This window comes from Pygoscelis adeliae, unplaced genomic scaffold (genome assembly GCF_000699105.1).
Source record: "Pygoscelis adeliae isolate BGI_AS28 unplaced genomic scaffold, ASM69910v1 Scaffold122, whole genome shotgun sequence".
NCBI classification, from domain to species: domain Eukaryota; kingdom Metazoa; phylum Chordata; class Aves; order Sphenisciformes; family Spheniscidae; genus Pygoscelis; species Pygoscelis adeliae.
Genome location: NW_008824358.1, coordinates 5,516,918 through 5,544,005, shown reverse-complemented (window position 1 = coordinate 5,544,005; position 27,088 = coordinate 5,516,918). Strand labels below are relative to the sequence as shown.

The following is a 27,088-nucleotide window of genomic DNA, read 5'->3' as shown; positions in this document are numbered from 1 at the left end:
CAGCCCAGTCTTCAAGGTCTGTTTTTGTCCGAAGGCTGTTCTCCGTCCCGAGACGTGAGTGAAGTTACGTAGTGAATTAACCGATCCAGTCCTTGACTTACAACAAGCGGTAAAATCACACAAATCCTCGCACCGTGGGGATGACAGAAAATCCGCTTTGGGGAAAAAAGTAGTACATCTTATCAGGGAAAGAAAGTACGGGCATAAAAAAAACCCCAGAATCCTGTGACAGGATAAAGCCCTACCGCTCTAGAGGTCTTTACCAGAAAAAAGCCCCAATTTTTTTTTTGTTAATCATTGTTACGGTTAGTGTGACTTCATGCGTTTACCACAAATAGGTCTGATCTACATTCATATGAAAAGAAATGCTTGAAAACCCCCAACACAAATGAGGAAACTAATAGAAGACCTTAAAACCCACGCAAAACAATGGGGTAACACGTTAAAAAAAAAAAAAAAAAATCACTACTCTTCTTTACAGAGCATCTACTTAAAACCGGAGACCTTCTCTTGCCTCAGGTATTTCTCGGAGTTGCTGAGCATTTTACTACGCTCAGAACGTGCCCAAAATACTGTTGACTGGGGAACTTCCAGCACAACAAAGCAGCGCCAGTTGAATTTGAGGTTAGTCCTCTCAAAACGATCGGCGCAGTGCAGGGGAAAAAAAAAGGCAGACTGACATAAAGAGCCAGTCGTCCACGTCCTGGGATCCGTTTCTCAAGAAATGGAATAGGAGTATTTTGTTTTTAATCATTCTGGATGGCCAGCGAGTTTGAAGGCCTGCTGCCGCAGCCGCGGGTCGGCAAGGGGTTACTTGAGAAACTGTGCGTCAGGTACCTGATGGGGCTCGGGCGTCTGGGTAGCGTTCAGTGTCAGAAGTCAGGGTCCCGGCAGGAGAGCCACGCAGTTTACTGCAGCCTCTTCTCACTTTGTTTTTAGGAAATGTCGGAAGAGAAGCAAAGATTGCTACAGAAGAGGAAGATGCTCGCAGAAAAACTGAAAGAAGAAGTTATTAATAAGCGGTAATTTTAAGAGACTCATTGCAGAACCCAAAAGTATGTTTTTAGAATAAATTATATAAATAATAATTGAATGGATTAGTTTTCCAATACTACGCTTAGTTTTATAGAACTTTCAGACAAGCAACTCGGTACTTTATATATAAATATTTAAAACTACACTGATCGACACTACACACGCTTATTTTCCAGAATGCTGGAAACTCGCCGACTTTCACCGGACCGTGTTCACGGCGAGGCCATTTAACAGCCCTGCAGCATACAGCTGTTTTGAACTGCTGGCCTCAGCCACTTGGTGTTACGTAGAACAAAAGCAGATATGGCGATCTGTTAAAATAATCCCTTTGTGAACAGTCCTGAAGGAGTTAGAAATTTTAACTTTTTTATTAGAACATTATAGCTAAATTACTATTTTTCAGCTGTGCAATGTAATAAAGTCTAATTTCACACGGAAGTGCAACTCTGGCCATCTTATTTTCAAGAAGGGTAACGTAGCTGGGAGTCGAGACTTTCAGGTATTAACTCTGGATTACATTGTTTTACATACTGTCGGGGCACTTTACCAGTCCTTCGGTCCAATTTAAGTGCAACTTTAAGTAAAAATAATTGCTTTAGTTGCAGAGCTGGGGATGTCACCAGCAATTCAGTTTCAAAGTAGAAATCAAATTTTAAGATCTCGTTTACGGGTTTGGCTTTGACGGACGGAAACCGAAGCAGGGAGGGGAGGCTAGCGTTTGCACCGTCATTACACAGCCGACTGCAACAGTACCTCGCAGTAAAAGAAACACAACCCGACCAATTCAGGTTTCGCGTAACTTTTTATTAAAATAGCATTTATAACTGATACATGTTGGCAGATGTTCTGTTCTTTTCCAAAAAGATTGGTAGTGGAAGGACCCCGGGCGGGGGAACACGGCTGCCCGCAGGCAGAGCCCAGGCAGCACCGACCAGGTCAGACTGGGAAACAGCATCCACGGGGGCGATGGCCCCAGACAAAAGCCAGTTGAAGGGAGCGCTGCCTTGTCACCGCCTACAGGGATTTTATTTTATTTTTTTGAAAACGGGACATCTAATGCCACTTTACACAGTCTTTTTCTAGTAACTATAAAAATTCATGACATTCTTGTTTTTGCTGTAAAAAACCACCTCATGTCGGTCTGAATGTATTTTTAAAGCTCCTGACAGTACTTCAGGGAAGAGTTGGGGTGGTGGGGGACAGAGTAAGAACTACCACGCTTCCGTCGGAGACCCTCGGAGAACTCGTTTTGGGTAGCTGTTAAAGAGAATCGGGACAACTCGGGGCCGCAGGCCAGGCGACGCAATTTTTCAGCCTCAGGTTAGTAAAGGCACATACTGCGTGACGCTGCTGCTCGAGTAGCGTGCGTAGCGCTGGGTCATCGTTACCAACGGAGAGAAGAGACTCGTCAGGAAGAAAACCAGATGGCCGTCAGCGGGCGGGCGGGCGAGCGCACGGCGATGAGACTGCGGCTCCGCTTTACCGGCGAACACTTCCTCGGATCCTCCGCGTTGGGAGCTTACGGGGCCTTTCATCGCACAGGTGAGAAACGAGGAGTCCCATTCTTGGTTGCCTGGAGCCCGCAAAGGGCACCCACCACTGTCCCCGGGTCCACGGGCGTGAACTGTCATCCGTCAGAACGCTTGCGTCTAGCTTACGCGGCGGGAAGAACTCGCGCGCTCCCTCTGGGATTTCATCTAGTGGTATAGAGTTACTTTTAAAACTGCATGGATAACTAATCTTAAAAAAGACTCTAAAATGGCCACATGTAAAACTCCGAGTTAACTTACCGTGTACAACAAACCAAACAAAAGCGGTAATTATGGAATTACAGGGTCACATTTTAATTCCTGAATTTTACAGTTCAGCATTAATATCACCACATGTATACAAATGGTGTAAAACAAGTACAGTGGTATTTTTAATACAAAATAAACTTCTGTTTTATGGAAAAAACTATACTTCATATCTACACAGACAGCCCATCTTTTTCCAAACAATAGCTAAAATTAACTACAAAAATCTCCAAAACAGAGAAACTGCTTCAGTTTAAACTATTCCAGGAGAAATGGACCCATAACACATATTACAAGAGTGATCTATGTGGTGGATTGCAGCTGGCTTTATATTTTAACATTTCTGACACATTAATTGTCGTTGGGAAATTTCCTCTCGCTTCGTCATGATCTCAGATCACATACGGGCAAACCAACATTAAAATATTTACAGTTCGCTTGCTGCTCTTGAAAAGAAAACCTGGCCTGTTTGCCTCTACCAACTCGCCGTCGACTCACCTATTTTTGTCGCGGTTTGCTTACCTACTACGTGGAATGTGCTTTTGTTTTTTAAAAAAAGCAGCTTTCGTATTACACCCGGATTCAGGTGCCGCTTGTTGATTCTGCCTCAGAGACCGGTGTTCTGTTAGGAATAATGCCGTCTTGGTCCAAAGTGACTTTGGTGTTAAAACGCCGCTAAATTCATCGCTATGAAAAACCTGTTAGTGTTGCTTACTACCACCTCAGTTACGCAATTTAAACTCGCAAACAGGAAAATGGCTGGCTGCTCCGCGAAGGGACAGCTCACGTGACACCCCGGGGAGTGATTCCAATCCGGTATCTTCCACGGCGCGAAGCCGACAGCTACGCGGGTGCGCCGCGTACAGCACCACTTTGACACGAGCAGCTCCTGGAGATAGTGTGGAAGCGATCGCTCCTTGGCATAGGAATTACTGGATGTCTAATCGAAAAAGCAACCAAAGCCATCCATTTTGTGTCCCGCTTCCATTTTCTCCTCTTGAAAAATGCAAATTAAAACTTATTTTTAACGGTTTGAAACAACTCAACGTGCACCGTAACTGCAGCGTCCCTCCCTCCAACCATGAGAAATGCGATTTAATTGGTAATAAATGGTCCCAAAATCTGGATTGTTCTTATGCAAACAGAGTTAGTTTTCCCTTAAAATTTTTTTTAAAAGAGGCATTGCTAAAAGAACACAACTGACAGCACCATTACAAAATTAAGATTACTGGGTTCAAAATTTAAGCTTGAATTATTATTTTTTTTTTCCTAGTTCTGTTAAACACCGGGGAAACCCTGCAATATTTTTAAAAAAGTGTTTACCATACCTTTCCCTCCCCCTGCCCTCCCGACACCTGAGACTTTCCTTGCTGAGAAGCCATCATCCAGGTTCTGTGAATACTAACCCACTTTTTTTTTTAATTTTTAATTTTTTTGACAGCCTGAATGGCAGACTCCTTGCTTACTAGAAAGATATTAAGTTCCTTGGAAGCTTTGTGTTTACAGAACTAACCCTTTCTAGCTGATATACCGAGTTTCTTTTGCTACTCCTTGTATTATCTTATAAACTCATGGGAGAAAGCTTTCTGAATCAGACTCTTTTTAGCTCTTAAAACAGTTGCAGCATTTGAAACCCCATAATAAAAGTTTTTATTCCAAAGTTTTGGTTTCGTTTATGAACCCAGACGAGGTCTTTTCCTTGGAGATGTCTCCTCCTCTTCATCATCATCCTCATCATCAGGATAATCCACTAGGCCAACTAGACTTCCCTGCCAATTTAAAAGAAAAAGAAAAAAGAAAATCTCACATTGAAAAAAAATACCCAGGACTCTGCAATTTTAGTACATAACCCCCAGCCAACCTGGTGGGGCCACACAAGCCTGCGGAAGGTTTCTCGGCGACGGCCTTTTCATTCAAAGCCCTGTTTGTCTTGAGAATGTTTTCGAACCTCAAAGTTAAAAAAAGTACCGGAACTTCCTTACTCCTCTGGATCCGGCCTCAGAATTACTTAAAAAAAATCACTTTTTAAGCTCCCAGCTGGACAGTGACAAAGCCTCGCGTGTACACCGCACATCCATTTTGCTGGTAAGTCTTAGGTGTGTGCAATAACGTTTTTGCCACGCTTTTCTGTAGCCTCTTCTCAGGAGCTTGCAGGCTAAAGATTACGTCTTACACAGTCACGCAGGATTTTAACGGAGGTATCGCTTACTGTATTTCATCTGCTTAAAAACACTTATTAATTCCCTGATGGGCGGGGGGGGCACTAACGTAATTCACAAAAAACCCCCGATCTCACACGTATATCACACAGCAGCAACTGGACAGTTAAAGCCGAGGAGTGGGAGCAGTGGAATTGGGCAGAAGCTGCGAGATTAAACTCTGCCCACCAGATTACCAACGGACCCCAGTCCCACCTAATACTTCCTCAAACCTTCCCCCAGACTAGTCAGGGTTTAACCTGACAGGGCTTTGGATGAATTTATACGTAAATAAGATGCCCTGCCTAGGGGCTAAGGCTAACCTTACCACATTACAACCAGTAAAGCCTCACTACGCCGCTGCGCTGTCCTAAGCGAGGACAGCAGCTTTTGCACAAGTTCTCCCACCTTCGTGGCTGTCACCGCTGTGGTCAGGGTCGCGTTCTTTGAAGAGGAGCCGTTGGAGCTTGCTGGTGACGTCTGAGCTGCCACGGATTTACTGTTTGCACCATTTGCACCATTGGCTGCGCTGGCTGAGTGGGAAAAAGTGAATTTGAATCCCCCAGCTGAAGTCCTTTTTGGAAGATTCTCTTTGTCTTCACTCTCCTTAGCTGAGGGACAAACATTTTCATACTTAAGTATCAGCTGTACACCATGGAGTACAATCCACATCACAGCATAATCACTGGGCAAAACCTGCCTTTTTTTTTTTTCCCCCCAAATGCAGTTTAAATCAACAGCTCACCCACTGACCTCATCCAAAGCACGCCAGCATTCAAACTGAGGATGGCACGGATGCCGTGGACGTGGGGACGTTGCTCACTCGGCACACACAAGTACATAAACAGTTTTGCTTTTGAGCGTCATTTAAACGTCGATGCATGCTTGGAGGAATTTAACTCATTATTTTAATCCTAAACTAGCTTGCAAAGACACGTTAGGAATTGCATTACTTAATTGCACGGAATACCCTTACTCCTGCTTACGATACAGAGCGCAAGCAACTGGTTTGTTTACGTGACACTCCACATATCTGCCATCGAGCACTTCCAGTGCTGACAAGCTGAAACTGAGTGAATACCTTTTTTAGTTTCCATAAATTTTTCATAGCTATCTGGAAAATCATCCTCCTGTTTTGACTTCTCAACCGGAGGTACAACAGCTTCACCTTCTTCCTCTTCGTCTTCATTGAACCACATTTCTTCATCCTCCTCTAAGGCTCTTGCATCTCTGCGAAATCTATTGCTACGCAATATAGATGGAACACTGTAAGAGACACACGACAAGTGATTCAAGTTTTGCCTGCCGTTTCAGGCTCAGCCAGGGATCAGAAATGGCTTCTTCTGAGGCTTTGAAGTGAATTCGGTGCGTTTGAGAAGGCAGTCCAGCTCCGTCCCCGGTTCTACCGTCGACGTAAGCTTCACCAACACCCCAGCTGACAACATCCCAACTCTGAACGACAGAAGAAGATTCTGCTCTTCGTAAGCTGAGAGTTTTCCGAATGTAACGTTTAATATACTGACAAATACGAACTGTACTACAGTAGGCCACAAGGGAAGTCAGACGGGGGTTTACTCTAATTGAAGAAGTTTTCATCAAGAATGAAAACCCACCCCAATCCCAGCCTTCTGCTTGTTCTGCCCTCCAGGAAAGAAAAAAAAACCCAACCAGGAGTAAGAAGATAGTACATAACGGCATTCGATGAAAGTCTCGGAATACATAAACTGGGTCGTACCTGTTCAGTTTCTGGTTTTGTCGGTCTTTTTCTTGCTCATATTTTGTCTTCAGTCCCTTGAATGTCTGAACATATTCGATAGATTCAAGTGCATTATAAAAGTTTTCAACTATATGTGCAATAAGGGACTTAATATCTTCCTGCATAAGAACAAAACAGGGTTTCAGTCTCAAATATTAACATGCAGAAGTTCGGAAAGCTTTAGAGTTTAGGTTTAAAAGTAACCGATTCATTGTCCAGGGTCAGAACATTATTGTAAAGAACAAATGTGAAGTTATCGGATTTTTCCTTAACAAAAAAGCTGAAATCTAGAAGTAATTATTAAATTTCCCATATAAATGGACAATAGACTCAGTACTTTCCCGATTCTATTTGTGATAGTTTGATTAAACCATGATGCTTGCCATCCAGGGTTAAGCCTTCTTGAGAAAAACAGGAGTTTAGCTGCGCCCTGCTCTCCCCGCAAGTTTTAGCTCTCTTCCCAGTCCTCAGTAACTACGGCAGCACACGTGGGATGAGGCACCTCTTGGTCAGTCACCCTCCAACAAATCGTATCAGGCAAATCTTAACTTTCACACCACGCTGGCAAAAGCCACCTTTTCTTGCTGGAAAAGACAGCAGCTACGATATCCTGTGACTAACGACTGCCCTTCCTTTTCGCAGACCACAAAGGTTCCCTGAGAAGACTCCCACACACCAAGGCATTCGCAGCGAGTAGCTCAGGAGCTGTTGCAAGTCCTTGTTTTCCGCCCCAGCAATACAACAGACTGGGCGCTCCTGCTTGGCCTGTCTGTCCTGTCCTCGTACGCATTGTTCCCACAAACGCTGCCGGTGGAAAAGCTACTGATTCAAAGCTGACACCGTCTAAGAAAGCACGTGTGGAGAATTTTAAAGGATAATGACCATTCAATTTTGTAGTCACATTAGTCTCGTTTATACCCGATAATACCTAGATTTACTCACAGAAAACGTATTTCACTTAATTCCTCACTTCGAAGCTTAGTCCAGAAACACTGTCAACCACTTAAAAAGAATTATCGTCTACAGGATACAGTCTTCTAACACAGACTTCTACGTAAATAGGGCCTACCCGTACTCCCTGAAGGGACGATCAAGGAAACCAGCACGAAGCAGCTTACTGGCTCCTTTCTATTTGGGTATTTATCTACGGGATTTTTAGTTTGTGATTTTAATCAGTAATACGCTCTTTCAAGGGAAAGATTTGCATTTTGTCTTTCTACCCGAGATGCCACGTACGCGTAAGAGCTTAAGAAGCTGCTTAACTTACCACTCTGATGAACTCAAACAGCTCAATCACAGCAGAGTTGAGCAGATTGTACCTAGTTCCATTATCCAACAGAGCATTTATAACTGGTTCAAACAGATTTCCCTTGGTGATATAACGGTTATAAAATTCATCTTTTAGGCCAATTATCCTCCTCATAAAGCGAAGAGCACCTGTAAGAAAGAAACTCGGGAATTTAGTAACTACATGCCAGGGCTCCAATCTGCTTCTCTTGGAAAGAACGGAAAAAACCTGACGTTACTGAGAGGAAGATGCGCCCCCAAACCAAGAGCATTAAAAAGCACTTCCTGAGAGTTCAGAAAAAACGTTTGCTGACAGGTAACCTCTCCTTCATTCTTTGACTTTCCTGGCTATTTGAATGTCATCAGGGTCCATTAACTTCGTTTTGAAATACAGTAGCAATAAACTTTAGCACATGTGAGGTTAAATTACGAGCTCATTCCCGTGCTCCTCTGCGTTCGCCTCCCAGAACCAGCCCCTATTCTTTAAATACCACAGTTCGCAAAATTTCATTCACTCTCCACAAGGAGCACTAGATTTATGACATTATTAAGAAATGACACTGTTCCCATTTAAATAAGACAGCTGATCACAAGTGATCTTTAGCGTCATAAAGACCTGAAAGGATCACTGTGGACTTCAAAAGATGCAACAATTCTCCTCCCGCCGTAAACTGCATTGGTCTGCATCAACAGACATCTGCTACCCTTTTTTCAGAACTACTTAACAGCTCGTCAGTAATATATAGGAAATCAACATGAATTTTGAATTGAAGTATACGCTTTTACTCGTACACATTCCACACAGTACATACAAAGCCTTGAAGGAAATCACAACAGCTCCATACTCACACAAGGCCAGAAACGTGTGCTTTGAATTCATCAAGACCAGCACTCTTCTTAGCAAATCTTTGTTCATAATGTAATTCTTGATGTGATACGTGTGGTGTTCCACACAAAAAGTAAGCAGCTCCAAAATTAAGGCAAGTAGTTGTGCCGTTTGATAATTATCTAAAAGAAAAATTAATGCCTTAAGTTATACCAAAAAAAAAAAAAAAAAAGTACTGTTATGCACCAAATCACCACCAAGCTCAGTTGCTATTACAGCTCCCGACAGGTTTTTCGTGGCACACTGGATTGCTTTAGGAAGCGGGACATTGGGTCAGAACAAAAACAACACACCCAAATTTGGCTGGTTTGGTTTTTTTTTTCCTTCCAGTCACAAAAATCACCCTGAATCGGCAGTGGGACTTCTTCCAGGATCAGCGAGTTACTGGTTACGGCAATCCAGATTAACGGTACGTAGTTAAAAGGGGGCGGCCGCTCAGACCTGTATTCATGTGAACCTAATTAGCAATGTCTTTTCATAGTGCTCAAAAAAGAAGCCTGCACAGATAAAAATCCAGACTGTAAAAGCTCAGCTGTGTCTCTTTAGTACATAGCCTGCTAACAACGATTTAAACTTTCAGTAGCAAGGTTGACCAGGAAGAAAAAAAAAGTGAAACCCAGTAACTCAAAAGCGGATGAAAATGTTCCTTCAGCTTCCTGTCGTCTCAAAGGAAGCAAGGCACCTACATCTGTTTCAATAAAAAGTATTTAAAAAATAAAATACGGACATATCTAACCTTTTTTTTTTTTTTTTAAATAAAACCACCATACACAGCTTACAAGACAAGTTTCAAAACTCAAGGTCAATTAAAACTTACCAGGACAAATTGTATTACTCTTAGTGGACCCAACTACTGCATCTGATAAATAGAAAATACAAACAAAAATCAGAAGAAGGTTTTCAAAAGCACTGTAAATATTTAAAAGATGGGGATAAACAATCAATTCTACCAGCTGTTCAAACTTTTCAACAAATCAAGTTTCTGTAAGCTATAAGGAAATAAACATACAGCAAGAACGCACGCCAGATGAGATTTCTATATTCAATTTACATTACAAAGTTTCAAATTCCACTAGGTGAAAATATGTCATCTAATACTTCGGAATATTATTCCTGCCTAGACTAAAAGAAAGTGCCTTTTCTAAATTGCTCCAATAATATTATAAAATGAGTACTACAAAAATTCTGCAAGTTTTATTTTTGTATAAAATGCATAAAACATTTATTTTTTGACTTAACACTTAATATAAGAAGATGGGTAAGATGAAAGAAATGTTTTTACCAAATACGCATCGGTTTGATTTAATCTCTTGAAAGAGTACTCAGAAAAAAGTCTGACTCAAGAGGCTGTAACTATGTTAAATTTCTGTTTGTAAAGCACTAGACAAACTAGTGAGCGCTACTTGCATGTGCCAAACGGAGATTTCCAATTCATTTACTGTTATCAGGAAAAATAAAAAAAGAAACAAGATAAAGGAGCTCCAGGTTGTATTTCTTGGAATAGATTTCTATACTACAGTCACGTGAAAACTAGTCTTTGGAGTTCATCACCTGAGCACACCCGATGCCTGCAACCATGTAACCACCGACGAATGTCACAGCATTTTTGTAAACTTTTTTCTAGAAGTAACTATGAACTAAAGACACTCTGCTTTACAGCAAATACTCTTTAAAATTGTAGTTGTAGAACTAGTATGCAATTAGCAATACACATCAAGCAGACACATATTTTACAAAGCTATTAAAAGGGCTATTAAAATTTCTGCCCACAGAACCTCTATCACTGAGGGAACAACGGTTTTCAGCAGCAAGCGTACTCCCAGCTGGCATCACAGGCTTACCGCCGTTACCAGGATTGCGAGTCACTTGAAAACATTACAAGATTTAAAGCAAGGGGAAAAAGAAAAGTAACGTTACCTTTTTCACATTTATCTTCTGATGTATTAGCCAGAAGCGGTGCAGTAAGAACGTGCATACAATGGTTGTAGAAGAAATTGAGAAATTCACTTTTTTCTGTTTTCTAAAACAAATATGACTTTATTAAATACTTGCATTTGTACACTTCCTTTTAAATAAGAACGAGTAGCGACATAGAAGACAGCCTACAAACAATTCATCAACTCCCTCAGGTCTGCCTGTATCTTTTTGGTTGGTCCTGCAACATTATCTTCACTCAAGTAAGAGAGATTTAGTTCTTTTGGGAAAAGATCTGAGACACATCAAACCAACCCAGCTATCGCCAAAAAACCCCACCATGAATGCAAATACGCTCTTTCACTGGAGCACAGGACTGCTTAGTTTAATAGACACTTGCACGATACCACATACGCGTACCTTTTATTACCAAGAGTTAATGGAAATCTTAGCTTATTTTTTAGCTTGTTTAAATTCCTATCAACCATACACAACACTGCCAAAAAAGAGCAGAAATCGCTTTTTTTTTAATCCTCCGACCACAGTAACAGCAATAAATACCAGGCTTTTAATTTTGCTGAGACAGTAAAGTGTCTTTACCCCTTTGTATTTTCTTACATTAGCTGTGGCCAACATATTCTCTGGATCTATCAGAGTACGCAAGAGCCCCATTAACTGAACAGCTCCCCCAAGCTCAGGATCAGTATCGCAGATCATCTGCTCAATGACCACATTGATGAGGAGGATATCCTGCAAAAAAAGAAAACCCAGACAAACCAAAAAATAATTAGACACAGTTTCAGCAGTGGAATGATTTCCCTAGTTTCCGTATTAGGTTTCCTAACAGAAACTGTTTTCTGTTTTCCTAAACAGAAAAATTGAGAGCTGCATTTAGACACCGGAGTTCTGCCAAGCGCAACCCTCCTCGCCTGAAAATCATTGTTAGGCAGACATACCACCTTATTACTGTAAACACACAGAATACCAACATGCTCAGAAATTTTTGTATCTTAAATCTACTTTTTCCTATGTTTCTAGTATCTACATTTTTGGGCTAACTGTATCCCAACTTCCAGAGAGGTTTGTTTTGCTGGTTTTTTTGTTGTTTGCTCTAAAACTAGTATATTCAACAAACTCCAAAACACTTTTACTTACATCATCACTCTGCTGGGCCTCTTGCATTACAAATTCTCGGACCATGGATGGACTAAATTCTACTAGATAAGAAAATATATCTGTAGCAGCAGATCTAACTTGCAGATCATCCATTCCCTAATAAAAAAAGAGATCAATTTATTGAAGTAAATCAGGTTTAGTATTTATTATGAAATAAAGCTGCAAAGAACAGGGAGTTAAAAGTTTTGAGAACATTTTATTACAAAAGTTTCTGTGAGAGACACAGTAATACAGTTACAGAAAAAAAAAAAACAGCAAAATCTTTTCCCCACTATTTCCCTCCTTTAGAAAGAATGCAAGGATTTCGGTGAATTTGATAGCCCTAATTTAGGCAGGAAACATTTAGATCATGCTACTTGCTAGAATATCTAAGACGCTAATATTCTGTACCTGTTACCCCCAGTTTATTGATTTTGTACAAAAGGACCAACAGTACAAATCAATTTGTACAAAAGTTTCTGTACTCATTTATAGGCAACCAGAATTAATAATTTTCCTTAAGGTATGCAGTTTTCTCTGATAACTGTACAATTTCTAAGCCAAAAATATTAAGGTAACAGGAATTATCTGGACTGGTCTAGCCCTGAAACAGAATACAAAGATCAGGGTTCATCTAATCACTGAATATGACTTATGTTTTCCTAACAGTCAATGTCCTTTGGTAACTTCACAGCTTGTTACTCTCAAATATAAAACCCCTTGAATTTACAGTTTCTGAGTAACAACAGCACTGACACCTGAACTGCAATGGTCAGGCAGCAAGCTGCTTCAACCAAAGGAGTGAAAAAAAATTATGTTTTCACATTGCTGATTAAGACAGATTAATCTGCTTTATACCTCTGAAAAGACAGGATTACGAGATCTTTCGGATAGCAACAAGCTAGCAGTTCAAGATTATCTAAAAATACTTCTTTGGCACTGTTCCAACAGCAACAGGAAAAAAAAAAACCAACTCCCAAGCTGCCACGTGAAAAAGTATCTTTCAATTTTTACACGCCATTGTCAGAAGGACTGCATCTATCACAGACTTCACCACCACGCAAAGTAAAAATAGTAACAGCAATAAAGTTAAGCTACTTCAGAAAACTGTGGACATCTTTTGGATTCTGAACGTTACAGTAAACTTCAACTTTCAGCAGAGCAAAGCTGCCCAATCAAACATACGCAAAAGTGCTTAGGAGATCTGAAAAACTGATTAAGTGGCTGTGGGTTTTCTTTTTTTTTTTTTTTTTTCTTTTATTAAAATCAGTTTTAAGTTTTCACTTACCATTACAATTTCAAGAGCTGGAAGAATTCCCAGCTTTGCCAAAGTTTTGAAAAATGCATCTCTGTTCTGAGGTTGTAACGTCTGAGAAAACGCGCAGAATTCCTTGAAAAAGTTAACCTATTGTACAAGAAAAAAATAATTTAAGGTGCCCGATTCAGAAAAAAACTCTCTGAAAGTAGGAAACTTACAATATTTATCGGAGTTTGTGTACTGGCTGGTATGTGCCTTCCTAGAAAATGGTATTATTCTAGTCTTTTCTCCTCCAACCTTCAACATCACCAACAAAGGAAAGCAAAAGAAAGGAAAAACAAACAAGCAAACTTAAGAGGCTGCAATTTACCTCAGAAAGAGGTACAGTCACCTTGCAGCTATTTTATCGCACCTAGCATATCAAGGATTTATACTGCTGTCTGGTGTGCCTTTTGTTTGAAAGAACAAAGATGCTTCCCTTGCTGAAAGCAAGATTTTAACAAGGCTATTTAAGCTGATATTCAAGGATAAATAATGTTTGTTTTTTATATATATATATATATATTAAAAAAAAAAGGGACTACCGGTAATCCTCAGTCATAGGACTTAAAAGATCTTTTTGAATGAGTTAAAGTACAGTGGAAAAAGCAGTGTTTATATGACAAATATAAGTGATACGGTATGTTGAAGGGTACCTGGAAGTATACCTTTAAGTCTAGGATGTCAGCTTAGTGCTAATACTTTCTCAACAATAAAATAATTATTTAGAACAAATAAATCAGAGCTTACCTTGCAAGAAATATTCTTCTAGTGAGTATGTACATGAAGACTGAGCTATACTGGAAATGATTCTAGGGTTACAGCAACACCTCAATGACTGCAGAACTAGCAGAACAATTTCAGTATTTCTACTTAATCTCTGTAGTTTAAAGCATTCAAAGAACTACCAAGACCACGGACTTACCAATTCACATCGTTTGTCATCATCTGTAGCTTCATCTGTTAATTGTGCAAAAACTTCAGACAAAAATTTCTCGTCTTCCTGCATAACACATAAGAAGAATATGACTTACACAATGCATCTTAAAAGTTAAAACACCGATCTTTATTGGATCCCACGCTGTAGAAAGTGAAACTTAATTTAAGCTTAACTACAACGCTTAATTAGAAACAAAAACCCGTGCATTAGTAGATTCGGTAGATAAGGGTGTTTTTTTTTCTTTTTTCTCCACACCTACATTATTTTATCACAAAAAAGAGAAACGCAAGAGTACACATTCAGGAGGATCATTTCCAGTGTATTGTTTCAGTACTCATTCTGTGCAGCGGAAGCAGGTCCAGGAGACCAGAACCATACGTTAAGCTGAGCATAGGAGATGATTACTAAAACTGCCTTCTGAATGACTAGTCTCTAAAGAACGTGTCGTTTCCTTCCCTCCTCTGCCATGCCACCCCCTGTGGTTTACAGCCCTGCCCTACCCCACATACTCACTGTATGATTTGCCGCACACCCCCATGCATCAAAATTACAGAAAATGACAGTCCTTGTTCCAGGCTCCTTCCCTGCACTGCACGTGTAACCTCCCAGGGAGGCAGCCTATACACTTCTACGCTAGAAATTGCCAGTCAAGATACAATTTTTACCATGCTGCATCTATGCCGTTCACACTACACTGTTAACACCACACGTGTATCAGTTACCCTATTCCAGATCTGCAGCCGCGCAAACATTTTTTCAGTCCACCTATGCAAGGGTGACTAGATTAACACATTACCACATTACGAGTTTGCTGCAGCCGTGGCCCCGTTAACCTTACCCTCAACAAAACAAGGTCCCCCACTTGCAGAAGTTCAGCTTTTCCAGTCTGGGAAACCTTTTTGAGTAGTATTTGCTTTTCATATTCAGATCCTCTACTGCCAAGAGGTATTTATTTTTAAGTGCATATAGGACAACATTTCACTTCTTGTGAATTGCAACATTTCAGTTACACCACTGCTTAATACTCAAGAGGCCCAAGAAAACCAGGGTGAACATCATCACCTCTCAACTGTTTGGGCACTTTCTGCCCTCTGTACATTGATTTCTCTGCACTCCTTCACATGGAGCATAATGTTGGCATTCTCTCAAATCAAATGTCTCTGTTACCTTTTAAATACAATATAGATCTTAAAGCAAACAGTAACATTATGCTACAGCATTATAAAATTATGCATCGCTGTACTGATTCAACTCTATAAACTTTGCTTATGCATTGAACAAACATGAATGGAATAGCAGCATTCCAATAAATATATATAACCATTACATTGCATAATATAGAGGGTGCGTACTTCTTTTTCTGTGTGCTGTCGCTAAAATCTATGTGCTTTATTAGGCTAACATAATACAGAATTTTTACAATTTAGGAATGCCAGCCAAAGGCTCACATAATTTTTTTTCCTGAAAATTTTCAGACATGGGGAAAGAAGTGCTTTGCAAACAAATGATACCTGGAATCAACATCAGAGAGAGTGCAACATACACAGACTTAGTAGTTTATTCTAAGCTTTGTTGGCTTTAACAGCTTAATTAAGCCTGTTAAAAAAAACAACCGTACCACAATCAACAACAGATAGGCTAGAAAATCCCCACTACAGAACACTTGGCAACTGAAAGATCTCTTGCTTGCATAAGGCTGCCGCACAGTGTAGTCCTGATGTCCGAAAGCACAGGATGGATCTAGGTTTGTTTTCCATGCTCGCTCAGTTTCCCATGTGGCTGCCCTTCATCTATAGCAGCGCCGGGATCTACTGCTTCGCGGCACGTAGAAAGGAGCTTTACTGCCATAGCAAACACAATCTGTTACTCCTATAAACTGCATTCTCCTAGGGAGCTTTGCCAGTGTATTTAGGGTAACAAGACTTCTAATTTGTTCACCAAACCCAAAGGAGCTTTAGAGTTCTTGTGCCACAACAAAAAGCTGATTTACACCAGGGGACTGCGAAAGCAGTCCTGAACCTGAGGTCCATACTACCACATAGTTTTCCTCAAGCGTGCTATCAAGAACATCTCTCCCATGTGTGCTTTCTTCTTAGTTTTTAATTCTCAAGGCAGGTCAAATGATGTAGGCATCAACATTATTTGTAAATCAACATGCATGTCTCAATTATAGTCTTTAAAACAGACAGGCAAACCTACGTGCCATGTACTCTCTACTACGGCAAAGGCGGCAGTGACTGAGAGTCACAAAGAACTGTCAGAGGATTGCAGAACTTTCTTCAAAGAGTACTAGAGGTAACAGGAAATAATAGTTTGCTGTTAAAGCACAATTAATTATTCAGTACAGTAAAACTTAAATGAAAAATATCGAACTTTACAGAGTTAAAAATCTCTAAACGGAAACAGGACTGTGGCCTCAGGAGAATGATACTGAATTTATTTTCAGTTGTAGAAAAGTAATGTATGCAAAAGAATAAAAAGGGAAATCTTTATTTAATACAAAGTCATTAATTTTGCAAGCGGGATTTACTTTTTAGTTTCTTTCTGCTATTCAAACAGAAAGAAGCCCAAAAGCTTATTCATGCAATTCTCTGCAATTCTTTAGTTTTAATTTTTTTTTCCAGTCCTCTATTGCATTCTTCAGAAGTATTCCTTATGGCAACGCTATTTCTCCAGTGCCCCCCTCTTTCCACAATTTTAACTACCCTCCTTTCCTCCTCGATACATCTTCCTGTTTCACAGAGACTATCCACACTCCAAACCAACAGGTTTGTCACGTTCTATTCTACACAAGTGTACCATTTTTCTAAGGACATGGATCAGAAACAGCATAAAACCACTCTGGTACCCCTTAGTTTGCACAACAAAATAAGAACTGAAAATACTCCAAATGTCATGAAGTTCACACACAGCTTTTTACCAAGGCTTCTTCCACGGTCCAGCTTGGTTGTCACACCCAACTACTTTTAAGCCTGCTTCTGACTACAAAGTATGCGGTAAGTTTTTTGCTACAGTAACATGTTGGTTATTTATTAATTATTACTTTTGGATATCAGTATGAAGAAAAAAACCCGACAAATTATTTACTTTATACTACAACATGAACATTTGAAATTAGTGCCATAAAGTAACAGTAGTATAACAGGAATGGTTCTGAACATGCTCTTTTGAATCACAGATTCAGAATGTTATAAAGACATCACAGATGTCCCTGATATATAGTACAAAAAGTTGCTTGTTCCCTAAATACCTATACGAAAACAGCTCAAAATGTGTATGTTGCTTGTGAATCAAGGAGAAGAACCTTTAACTGTTCACAACCCATTAAAAAAAATATTATACTCACCTGAAATCCACCATTTTTAAAATAAAAAATAAAAGGTATCAGAAATAAGGGGAAGCATTCAAAACATTCTGCAAATGAAAGCGTGTATGATTAACTTACACAGTGTTAAAGAGCTGTAATCAATTTCAAAACTACAGCTAGAGGTATCTATACATAATCCACCTATTCCACATTAAAAACCACTTACCTGCAACATACTGACAATCTCAACTTTGTTGAAGAAAATAAAGGAAGTGAGCGTAGAAAGAAAATTCTCTTCAAAAACAGATGGCGTCGGCAAGATGATGTCCTGAATATACTGTACCCTGTAAGTCTGGTGGATTTTTTGCCTGAGTTCAGAGTCTGTTATAGGAATAACCTCCTTAAATTTTGCTGTTTTGGTCAAGAACTCCCTGTGCCGTTTTGGCTGAGCCAAAGAAGGATCATACTCAAGGCATCCAACAACATCCATAATACACTCATCAGAAAACATCACCTCAAACAGAGTTGCTTTGTTGAGGAACAAAATTCCTCTAATAATTTCATACAAATGATGTAAGCCTTCTGTGTTCTCTAAATTCTCGCAGACTTGGAAAAGCTGTAATAGTTTTTTAATGTAGCCTTCATTCTCCAAGGCCAGTGCTAGCTTTTCTCTACGGATGGGTGAGGAGAGAACAGAGGTAACTAGGTCAGCAATCTCTTCAAGTTTATTGAGTTCACAAGTAGGAAGGTCGATCAAAGGACTAGTTTCAGGCATTTCTTCTATGTGTTCCTCTTCTGACTCAATAAGGTCCTGTGTGACTTCCACTGAAGGATCCTTACCTTGAACCTAAGAAGAGAGCGCAAACAATTACTATCTCATCCCAAAACATACATAAAAATAATCAAGTCAATAACTGAAATAACACGTGCGTAAGCACTTTTATACCTTCAGTTGCCTGGAAAATGTCTAGCCATGCAGAGGAGTGAGTTTGCTGCCTCTCAATTCTAAAGAGTCACTACCATTATCCTCAATAGTACATTTGTCAAAAAATCAAATCAAACAAAACCAAACCCTAACACCATCTGTGCAGTCAAGAAGTTTGAAGCACCTTGGAGACAAGCACAAAATCGAAAACGAAAAGAAAGGCGTTACAAAACCACCTTTCAGTGTCTCAAACAGAAGGGTATGAAGCCTTCAACTCGTAGTCAGAGCCCACAGCTATGCCAACATTAAGTGAAATGTAACAAAAAGAACAACAAAGGCAGGAAAATATCACGAATACCAAAACTGAACACGAAAAGAGGGAAGCAATTGCATCCCACTCTGCGCTTTCCTTCTGCTTTGTCTGCCCCTTTAACTCCTTTCCCCAGTTTTCTCATACATCCTATACTTTTCGTTCTCCCCACTGATCCAGTTTTAGAATCATAACCTCCTGTCGTTAACTCCCTCACAAAGAATCACAGCTTACGCAGGAGTCTCAAAGAACAAAATGGGAAGAGTTTTGGAGTCTGATGAAAGAGCCTAAGGCTAATGGTTTACATTGGCTGATCACATGAAGACCTCCCTCTCAGACTGGTCATCAGCTCAGCCCCAATTTAAAACCGAGACTATTTATTAGACGCATATACTTGCGGTTACTAGGATCGGTTCCTTTCAACAACAGTACTTCAGAACTGGCTGAGAAGACGTTATGCCACAAAACATGCTAAGATTAAGAATGCATCTAAATTGCCTAGTTTGTTCAAAGGAAACTGCTAGGAAATCTGAGTTCTGTGTTTCTTTAGTTAACAGCTTTACACTGCATCATTTCAACATCTGAGAAGGTTATGATAAATCCCAACATGAAAGCCCAGGTTTCCTCTTCTAAGCACACGTAGGTGCAACTCTGTTGACTTGTTACTTCCAGAGTTAAAAGTATAAAATCTAAACTGTTTCATAATGAAACAGTGAAGATCGAAATATCCATAAGACAGAGATAGTCAATAAGACTTAGGTCTTGACGAAAAAAAAATCACTGACATTTCTGAGCTCGTACAGCAACGCCACCTCTTTGTCTCTCACAGTGAACTATCTAGCTCCCTATGCATTACATCGCATTTTCAGTTTCACCGCACTCCAACAAGCCAGCTTCCTAAGGCCTCCTGGGAGAAGGACAATTAAAATGTGGCACTCCGGCATTCCCCTTTTTCATAAAAACAACCAACCAACCCCTAAAATGCCTAGCACCTGAGTTTCATCATTACATTGATTTTTCAAAAGCATGAAATTCAATTATGAATACAACTACTAGTGTTCTAAATAGTGGCAACTTAAGATCTTACACAGAAAAGCCACAGAAAATAACGACAAGTATGTGCTTATTTTACAAGTAGGTTTAAAGATTACACACATGAAGTCACAGAAGACACTAAAACATCTGGAAGAAACAGGATATTTAAAGTTAACTGTACCTGGCAGATTTTTTCCCAAATTTCATCACAGCCAGCTTTTTCTTGAAAACTCAGTGCTAAATCATAGTTTTCTGCTTCTGACCAAACAATCAGGGTGTCCTGTTTAAGACAAAAACAACAAAAAAAAAATTGTTTCTGAAACAGGTCTACACTGCATATTAATCTGTATTCCATTAAGTCGTATGTCTAAAGAAGAAATAATTTTAGTTGAAGTTACACTTGCCAAAAAAGAACATAAGACACTAAAATATTAAATCACCTGTTCCGCCATAAGGGACATCACCTTTCTTTTTTACTATTTTATGACCACTACCTTACATATTATATAAATATACTTTTTTTTCATATCCAAAACACTTATAATGGCATTTTTCTGCAACATACTTCTGAGCCAACAGTCTTGAAAAGGGCATGCACACATTGTAGGAGATTGAGAAAACCTGCAATGTAACAATTTAAGTCTTTTCATATTTAATAAAGTAGAAACAAAAAAACAAGATTACAGTGTTTCCTCCCCGGAAAGGGTTTAATACAGCCTTAGCAATATGAGAAACAATGCCTAACTAATGTTAAAATATTCTTGTCTGAATTAAAAGACATACAGCCTGAATAAATAAAACTCCTAAGTTCTTACTAAAGTTATAAACATCTTGCCAACAGGTATTTTCATTTGAGCAAGTTGTTTTTTCCTCTGTTACTATCGCCTCGATCAATCCAATTTGCGCCTTTGCACAGTATATCTGGAAGATTCGCTGGAACTTCTGAATAGACTAAAAAGGTTTTTTTATGAGGTTTTCTTAGGACACTTGCTGCTGTACTGTAAGGAATGTAAGCCTGTGCTTTGACATTCAAATATGTAGTTCAGCATCCTACAGTAAGCTCATCTTCATGTTAAAATGTCCAAACTGAATGGCTCTCTGCTAACTTTGCAGTACATTTGATGAGCTAGAGCAAAACGGTTCAACATTCCACCAAGTTTGTTGACTTCCTGAACTGTTACTGCACTTTTTTTTTTTAAACACCAGCAAGCCCTTCCTTAATGGTCAATAAGGTAATTCATTTCCCACATTTGCAAAGGTCAATATTCACCGCACAACTTATCAAGGCTTGTAAGTCTTTACCTTATGCATCACTTTTACTGTAAACAAAATACTCAAAGTGCTATCTTTAAGCTTAGCAACCAAACCCCAACAAATATCTGACCGGCTTACAGATACCTGATATACCTTAGGAAACTTCAGGGGCAACAAGAAACAGACGCTGCCATTGCCCCCTCACATCTTTACCCAAAAGTACTTCCTGGTTCCCTTTGTGCCCCAAATGACAGGAAACGATGAAGCTGATTGATTACTATCTGTAAGGTGTTCACTATGCTAAAAGGCCAATCCATGACACAGTATCATACAATTATCTGGTCGCCATCCTTCATGTATCCGCCAAAGAGAGAGGGACAAAAACATAATTAATACCAAGTGATCATCGCTACTCTTGAACCTACTGTCAGTCAGCATTCCCTAATCGTTTCTGATCACAATCTGGTTAGTTTAGGTGGTTTAAACAGACCTTTGTTAAGACAGTTATCTGGGCTTAGACAGGTCAGGGAGCACTCATAAATATTTCCACTGGCAGATGTGAGGGGACTAACGTTTGGGACAGGACTGCTGACAAGCAGCTGGCATGGGACAGTAGGTAAACTCTTCCATCAGCACGGCTATCTGAAAAAACACACATCTGTCTCAACAAACAACTTCCCAGCTGCTATAATTATCACTCTGGAACATGAATGAAAATCAGCATCGCTGATATGGCATTAATTCTTCAGTTCATTTCCACAGTAATCTTAATCTCTCAATATCCATATGGAATTGCATGTTTTGAGGGTTTTGTCTTTGCTTTTTTTTTTTCCTTAAAAAAGTTTAGCATATCATCTTTTCCTTACAGCAACACTATTGACGAATGCCTACCAATAGATCAGCTTCCTTCTCCCAAAACATAATCACAGGCCACACTAAAAACAACAGCATTTGCAGAAGCTCAAAATTTTTTTTTCTTTCTCATTTTTACATATTCCTTTAAAGAAACAAAGTTTTCCCGTTCTGGAAAAAAATGAGCTCATTGCACTATGGTTTTAATGCTGTTCACGAGAGTTGTTTGTTTATACTACAGTGCCCTGTATTACCCTTGCACTTTTGTCCTACCGTCACAATTATTAATAGGTAGTCTCCCTGCTTTCGGGCTCTGATTCACGTGTGCAAATGGTACAGCTTCATCTAGCTGACATGGTTTTTGCTTACAGCTGTCCACCCTCATCTCTGGCTCACGGACAGCTGAATCTCTATGTTTACAGTGTGCCATTTTAGAGTGAGCAGTTGAACTGGGCTTCAAGGAAAAAATAGTAATTGTCAACTGCAGGCACTGAGAAGTCTGATCAGCTCCCTGACGTGGTTCTCTTTTAGAGATCGATAAAAAAAAATAAGAATTCTTAAGTACAATTTTATGGCTGTTACAGAACTCAAGATCTGAAATGTTATCTTGAGATGTTCTGTGAACTTACTGACGCCCTGACACTCAAAATCAATACACTTACAGGTGAGCTGAGACTCAGAGGTGCGTCACAACAAACAAAAAAGGACACATACATGTCAAGATCCTATTCATAGCCCAGAATGATTCAAATAAGAGATACAGTGCAGTAACTTAAATGACTGCATACATCCATAGAGACTGCGCTCAAAAATTTTGTGAGAATTCTCAAGTTACTGAATGGTAGTCATTTCAATCTGTACTGCCCACACAAAGCAGAAGTTATGCAAGTTTCTCCAAAAATATTTCTGTAAGACTAAAAGACAGTTTCATCAGTAAATAACTGTCCAATACCAATATAAAGTCTACTCATCTGGCGTACACTTCCTGCACGACCTAAAACAACCCATGAAGACCACAGGCAGACATCTTCCAGGCCTAGCTGCTGCGACATACTACCACTCCCACCTGCTTAGAATAGCACCCGCAACGCTGCTCCATCGATGAGCAACATTCCTTAATCCACTCAAACACAATATAAAGACAAACAAAGGAAGAGACTAATTCAGAACAACAGTTTAAACTAAGAGAGCAGTTCAAACCCCTCTTCAGCATCGGTACTGGTTTGCACAATGTCTGCTACTCCACCTCTCCTTGCTCCTGCGCTGGCCCCTCAATGCCCCCTGTGCCAGCACAAGCGTGCTGTACAGCTAACCAGATGGGGGAACACACGCTGATAAAAATTAATCCAGCAAAAAGAGGTATTTCAACTGAATCAGTCCTTACATCTAACCTGTCACACAGTAACATGCTGGCATGAAAGAGGAGTGAAGCAGCCCCCTGGCAACTGCTCAGGCTGGCTTTAACAGCACCCCTGCAAACGTGTTAAATCCCAGCCTCGAGTAACTCCAGTTTTGCCTCAAGCGAATTGGTCTGCTGTCACATGAGTGATGGCGACTCTGCGCAAAAGAGTATTTGCACACATTCTTCATCTCAGATCTGAAAACGGAGAGAGCGCACCTAAAGGAGAGTTAACATCAGAAGGTGGTGTTCACAGTAAGGATTGCTGTAGCAGTTTAAAGTCTTACAGCCATGCAACTGAAAAAATCACCGCCCTTGTACCCTATTTCTCTTGAGAAAGAGGTCATGATTATAGTATGCCTAAGACCTTGACAGAATTGAATTCTGCACGAAAGCTAGTGACCACAAACACAATTTGAGAAGGCAGATAACAGGCCAGCCCTGTTTACGGTTAGTCAATAGTTACAGTACTACTTAGCACAAACAGTATAATATTGGGAATCACAGACTGATGCACAGCAACTAAAAATCAGGTTGGTTTTTTTTTCCTGCAGAATGATGGTACGCAAGTCACAACTTAAGTGACTACTATCCTGTAAGTTCATTCAAGTAATTTCTATGAAGACAGATGTGTAGGCAGGGCATGTTTCCTTTCCGTGACGCTACACCATCTTGTGGCTTTCCCCAAACCCAAGACGATCAGCTCCTTAATGAAAGTCTGCAATTGAACTCTGGCAAGTGAAAGACAGCACTCTCCTCCACGCTGCCATTCACCTACAAGCATCTGCCCTGGGCAGATCAGTACAGCCTCCGAGTCTTCAGGCTACCTATGTAACAGACTTCAACACTCAAGTAGGGACGCTGAGGAAAGACCACCTCCCTTCATCTCTGGTTAACCAAAACATTTTGCCTAAATCCTTCCACCATTTTTAAAAAGGATCTGTTCCTGAGACGCCCACGTTTGAATACTACAATCTTTTAGCGGTGAGACTGAAATTGCACAAACTGAGAATGCTACATTAGGGTCTGCTTTTTGCTCCTCTTCTCAGAAGGAAGCACGTAAAACTTGAGGACACAGCTCTGTCAACTAAAAGCTGTGTGATAAAAGCTGTATGATTTCAGAGGTTAGACAAACCCAGAGCCTGTCTCTGGAAATCAGCAATCGTTATTCCTCTTAAAAAAAAAAAAAAAAAAACCAACAAAAAACAAACCCAAACTTCTTTGAAAGAGTGAACAGTGAAGCAAACACTTTCAGCCACGAAGACACAAAAGCATTAGAATCAGTAATAAAAGACAACCAAAATAAACCTCAGCCCGAGTTTTTCAAAACTACAACCTACAAAGACTTCCACAAGAAAAATAACAACAAAAGTTACTAAGTCACTTGAAATTTTGCTACCAATTAAGTAAAAAAGGCTTTCAAACACTCAGTTGTATGAAGTTTCAGAAAACAGGCTGCAAAAGGAAGCAATTTAAAACTTTGCAGCAACATAATCTGCATTCGTATTTCATTATGTATTAGTTTCTTCTACTAAACAGGAAGCATTTCAAGGCTCTTGACTTTCAGAACCCCGCAGAGCTCCATAAAGACCGTCCTCCCTCCTCAGCATGGCCCACCCAAGGAAAGCCTACGACCGTCATCCACCTGACTAAAACCACCAATATAGAATGCGTGATCAGAGGAAACCAGAGAAAACAGAGCCTTCTGAAAAGCTAGGCCCGAGACTCTGACTCACTCCTAAGCTCAAGTCAGCCGACCTGTGCTCAAGAGCTAACGAAGTCTCTTTCCTCAAATTCTCATAACATAACTTGTCACCTTTCCATTGGAAAAAAAAAATCAAAACAAACAAAATCCTTAAATATTTGTCTCTTCACGATTTAGGAGGAACAAAATTATGGTTTTCTAGTGCTGAAATGCTTCTAGATACCATAATGATGAAGAGCAGTATAAAACACTGAACAAAAGGAACAGAGAATCTACTGTAGAACGAAGGAACAGACAGAAAAAAACCCCACTAATAACCACGAGAACAATGTAGGCAGAGACACCAAAAATTAACACAGAAAAAGGAAAAAGCAATAAAAGCGATAAAAGCAAAAGAGATTTAGTAAGCTAATTTTTTTAGTGGATTAAACAAAAATGACCTATTAACATAGCTCCCAACTGTTCTACTTCTTTGTTTTGCAGAAGGTTTACTCCCAGGAAAGGCAACCGTGCAAGTAAGTCTCACCATGGCTAGTCACTTTACTTAGGTTAGCAGAAGTTTTCAAGGCTTAAAACAAAAACTAAACAGCAACAATGAAAGAAGTCCCACAAATTCCTCCGTGCCAATTCCAGAAAAAGAACTCAAGTAAATACACTGTAACAGAGCTGGCCAACGTTTTGCCTTCCTAATTCGGCAATTATTTCATACGGCCTGAGATGGGAGACAAAAATTACACATATACATTTCTAAATATTTATCCTGTAATGAGTTCAATATTTTTCTAAATTGCATCTATTCTCTCCAAAGACTGAAGTCCAAAAGGGTTTTTAGGAGACCAACATTTTAATTTCTAGAATGCAAAGTATTATAGCACCTACAGACTTCTAAGTGAGTTTTTCACCTCTATGATAAACGCCATCGGCAAGTGCATGTCCTGCCGCTTTGCTTTTTTTCTGAAAGACGCAATTAGTTTCACCATAAAAAAATTCCTTAGCATCAGTAATCAGAAAAAATAAAGTCTAGCAGTAATACTTGCCTGCTGTTTTTGATATGCAGTATTTGGATTTATCTTCGATTCTAACAGTAGTGAACCTGAAAAAGGTACGAAGAGACATTTACGAACTTTAACAAAATAAACATCTCCATGTATCTTACAACAACCACCCATGTGCTAGCCAACATATGCTCAACTTAATCCGTATCTTCCAGAAAGTCCAGGAGAACCATCTTCTTTAAACATAATTTCCTAAAATAAGCCAGGTAAGACAAAATCCAACATAAACGTCCGTGTCAAAATATAATTTTCTCTTCTAATTTAGACCAAAATTCTCTGCAGCACTGTTTTTTCTCCCAAAACCTGGTGCGACAACTAGCTTGTTTAAAGGCTGTTTAGCAAATCTATACAAATGTGCACCAGGTAACACGCTGCCCAGCATAAAAATGTTTTTGCCCACAGAAGCCACGTGGGCCATTTGCTTTTATTTCCTTCAACTGTCCTTCAGAAGTGAATCATCTAGATACTATAAACCCGGGGACTTTATCTTGTGTATGCAAGTAGTGTATGTATCCTGGCAACAGCTCCAGAGTAATTTATATCAGCCTTAGGTGGTTTATTTAGCACATTAGCACCTGTCGGCTGACAAAGTGGCGAGCGTGTACCCTCCCCCCCCAAAAGAGACCCTTAAGGTGACATTAAAGTGCAGTAAAACATGAGGAACGCCACACAACTCGAATACAATCAGTGCATTTCTAGGGGGAAAACAAACAAACAAACAACTTTTTATAGTAGCGAGAAGGGGAGGAAAAAAAGCGCTTCAAAAGCGAACAAAATTATTCTGAAAGCGAACAAGATGTCGTCACACGTAACAACTTCGTCTCTATTCAGTCAAAAGCGATGCAGCTGGGTAGGGTAACTGGAAGGGGGAAAGTCTAGGGCCGCGGCGGTAAACACTGCTGCAGCTTATCGAGAGAAGGAAACTTTGAACAGAGCCGCAAGCTAAAAGAAAGGGGGAAAAAAGAAAAAATAATAATCCTCT

At 39.9% G+C, this 27,088-nt stretch overlaps 2 protein-coding genes across 2 annotated transcripts in view; one reads left to right on the top strand and one right to left on the bottom strand.

Annotated features, from left to right (window-relative positions):
• CFAP36 (cilia and flagella associated protein 36) overlaps positions 1–1,374 on the top strand; it is a gene marked incomplete at its 5' end in the record, with an annotated part of 15,062 nt that extends 13,688 nt beyond the window's left edge. Inside the window, one exon of the mRNA XM_009319590.1 lies at positions 940–1,374. Within this exon, the coding sequence (XP_009317865.1) occupies positions 940–1,026 (87 nt within the window). The remainder of the gene's footprint in view (positions 1–939) is intronic.
• A 707-nt stretch (positions 1,375–2,081) lies between these two features.
• The window catches only part of SMEK2 (SMEK homolog 2, suppressor of mek1 (Dictyostelium)), a 26,883-nt gene continuing 1,876 nt past the window's right edge, over positions 2,082–27,088 (bottom strand). Inside the window, exons 2-16 of the mRNA XM_009319639.1 lie at positions 26,089–26,144; positions 20,023–20,121; positions 17,798–18,418; positions 14,250–14,327; positions 13,316–13,432; positions 12,028–12,144; positions 11,491–11,622; positions 10,876–10,978; positions 9,776–9,817; positions 8,922–9,080; positions 8,053–8,222; positions 6,765–6,904; positions 6,111–6,295; positions 5,438–5,640; positions 2,082–4,600 (exon numbers count right to left, since the gene is read on the bottom strand). Coding sequence (XP_009317914.1) covers positions 4,505–4,600; positions 5,438–5,640; positions 6,111–6,295; positions 6,765–6,904; positions 8,053–8,222; positions 8,922–9,080; positions 9,776–9,817; positions 10,876–10,978; positions 11,491–11,622; positions 12,028–12,144; positions 13,316–13,432; positions 14,250–14,327; positions 17,798–18,418; positions 20,023–20,121; positions 26,089–26,144 — 2,318 coding nt within the window. The 3' untranslated portion in view covers positions 2,082–4,504. The remainder of the gene's footprint in view (positions 4,601–5,437; positions 5,641–6,110; positions 6,296–6,764; positions 6,905–8,052; positions 8,223–8,921; positions 9,081–9,775; positions 9,818–10,875; positions 10,979–11,490; positions 11,623–12,027; positions 12,145–13,315; positions 13,433–14,249; positions 14,328–17,797; positions 18,419–20,022; positions 20,122–26,088; positions 26,145–27,088) is intronic.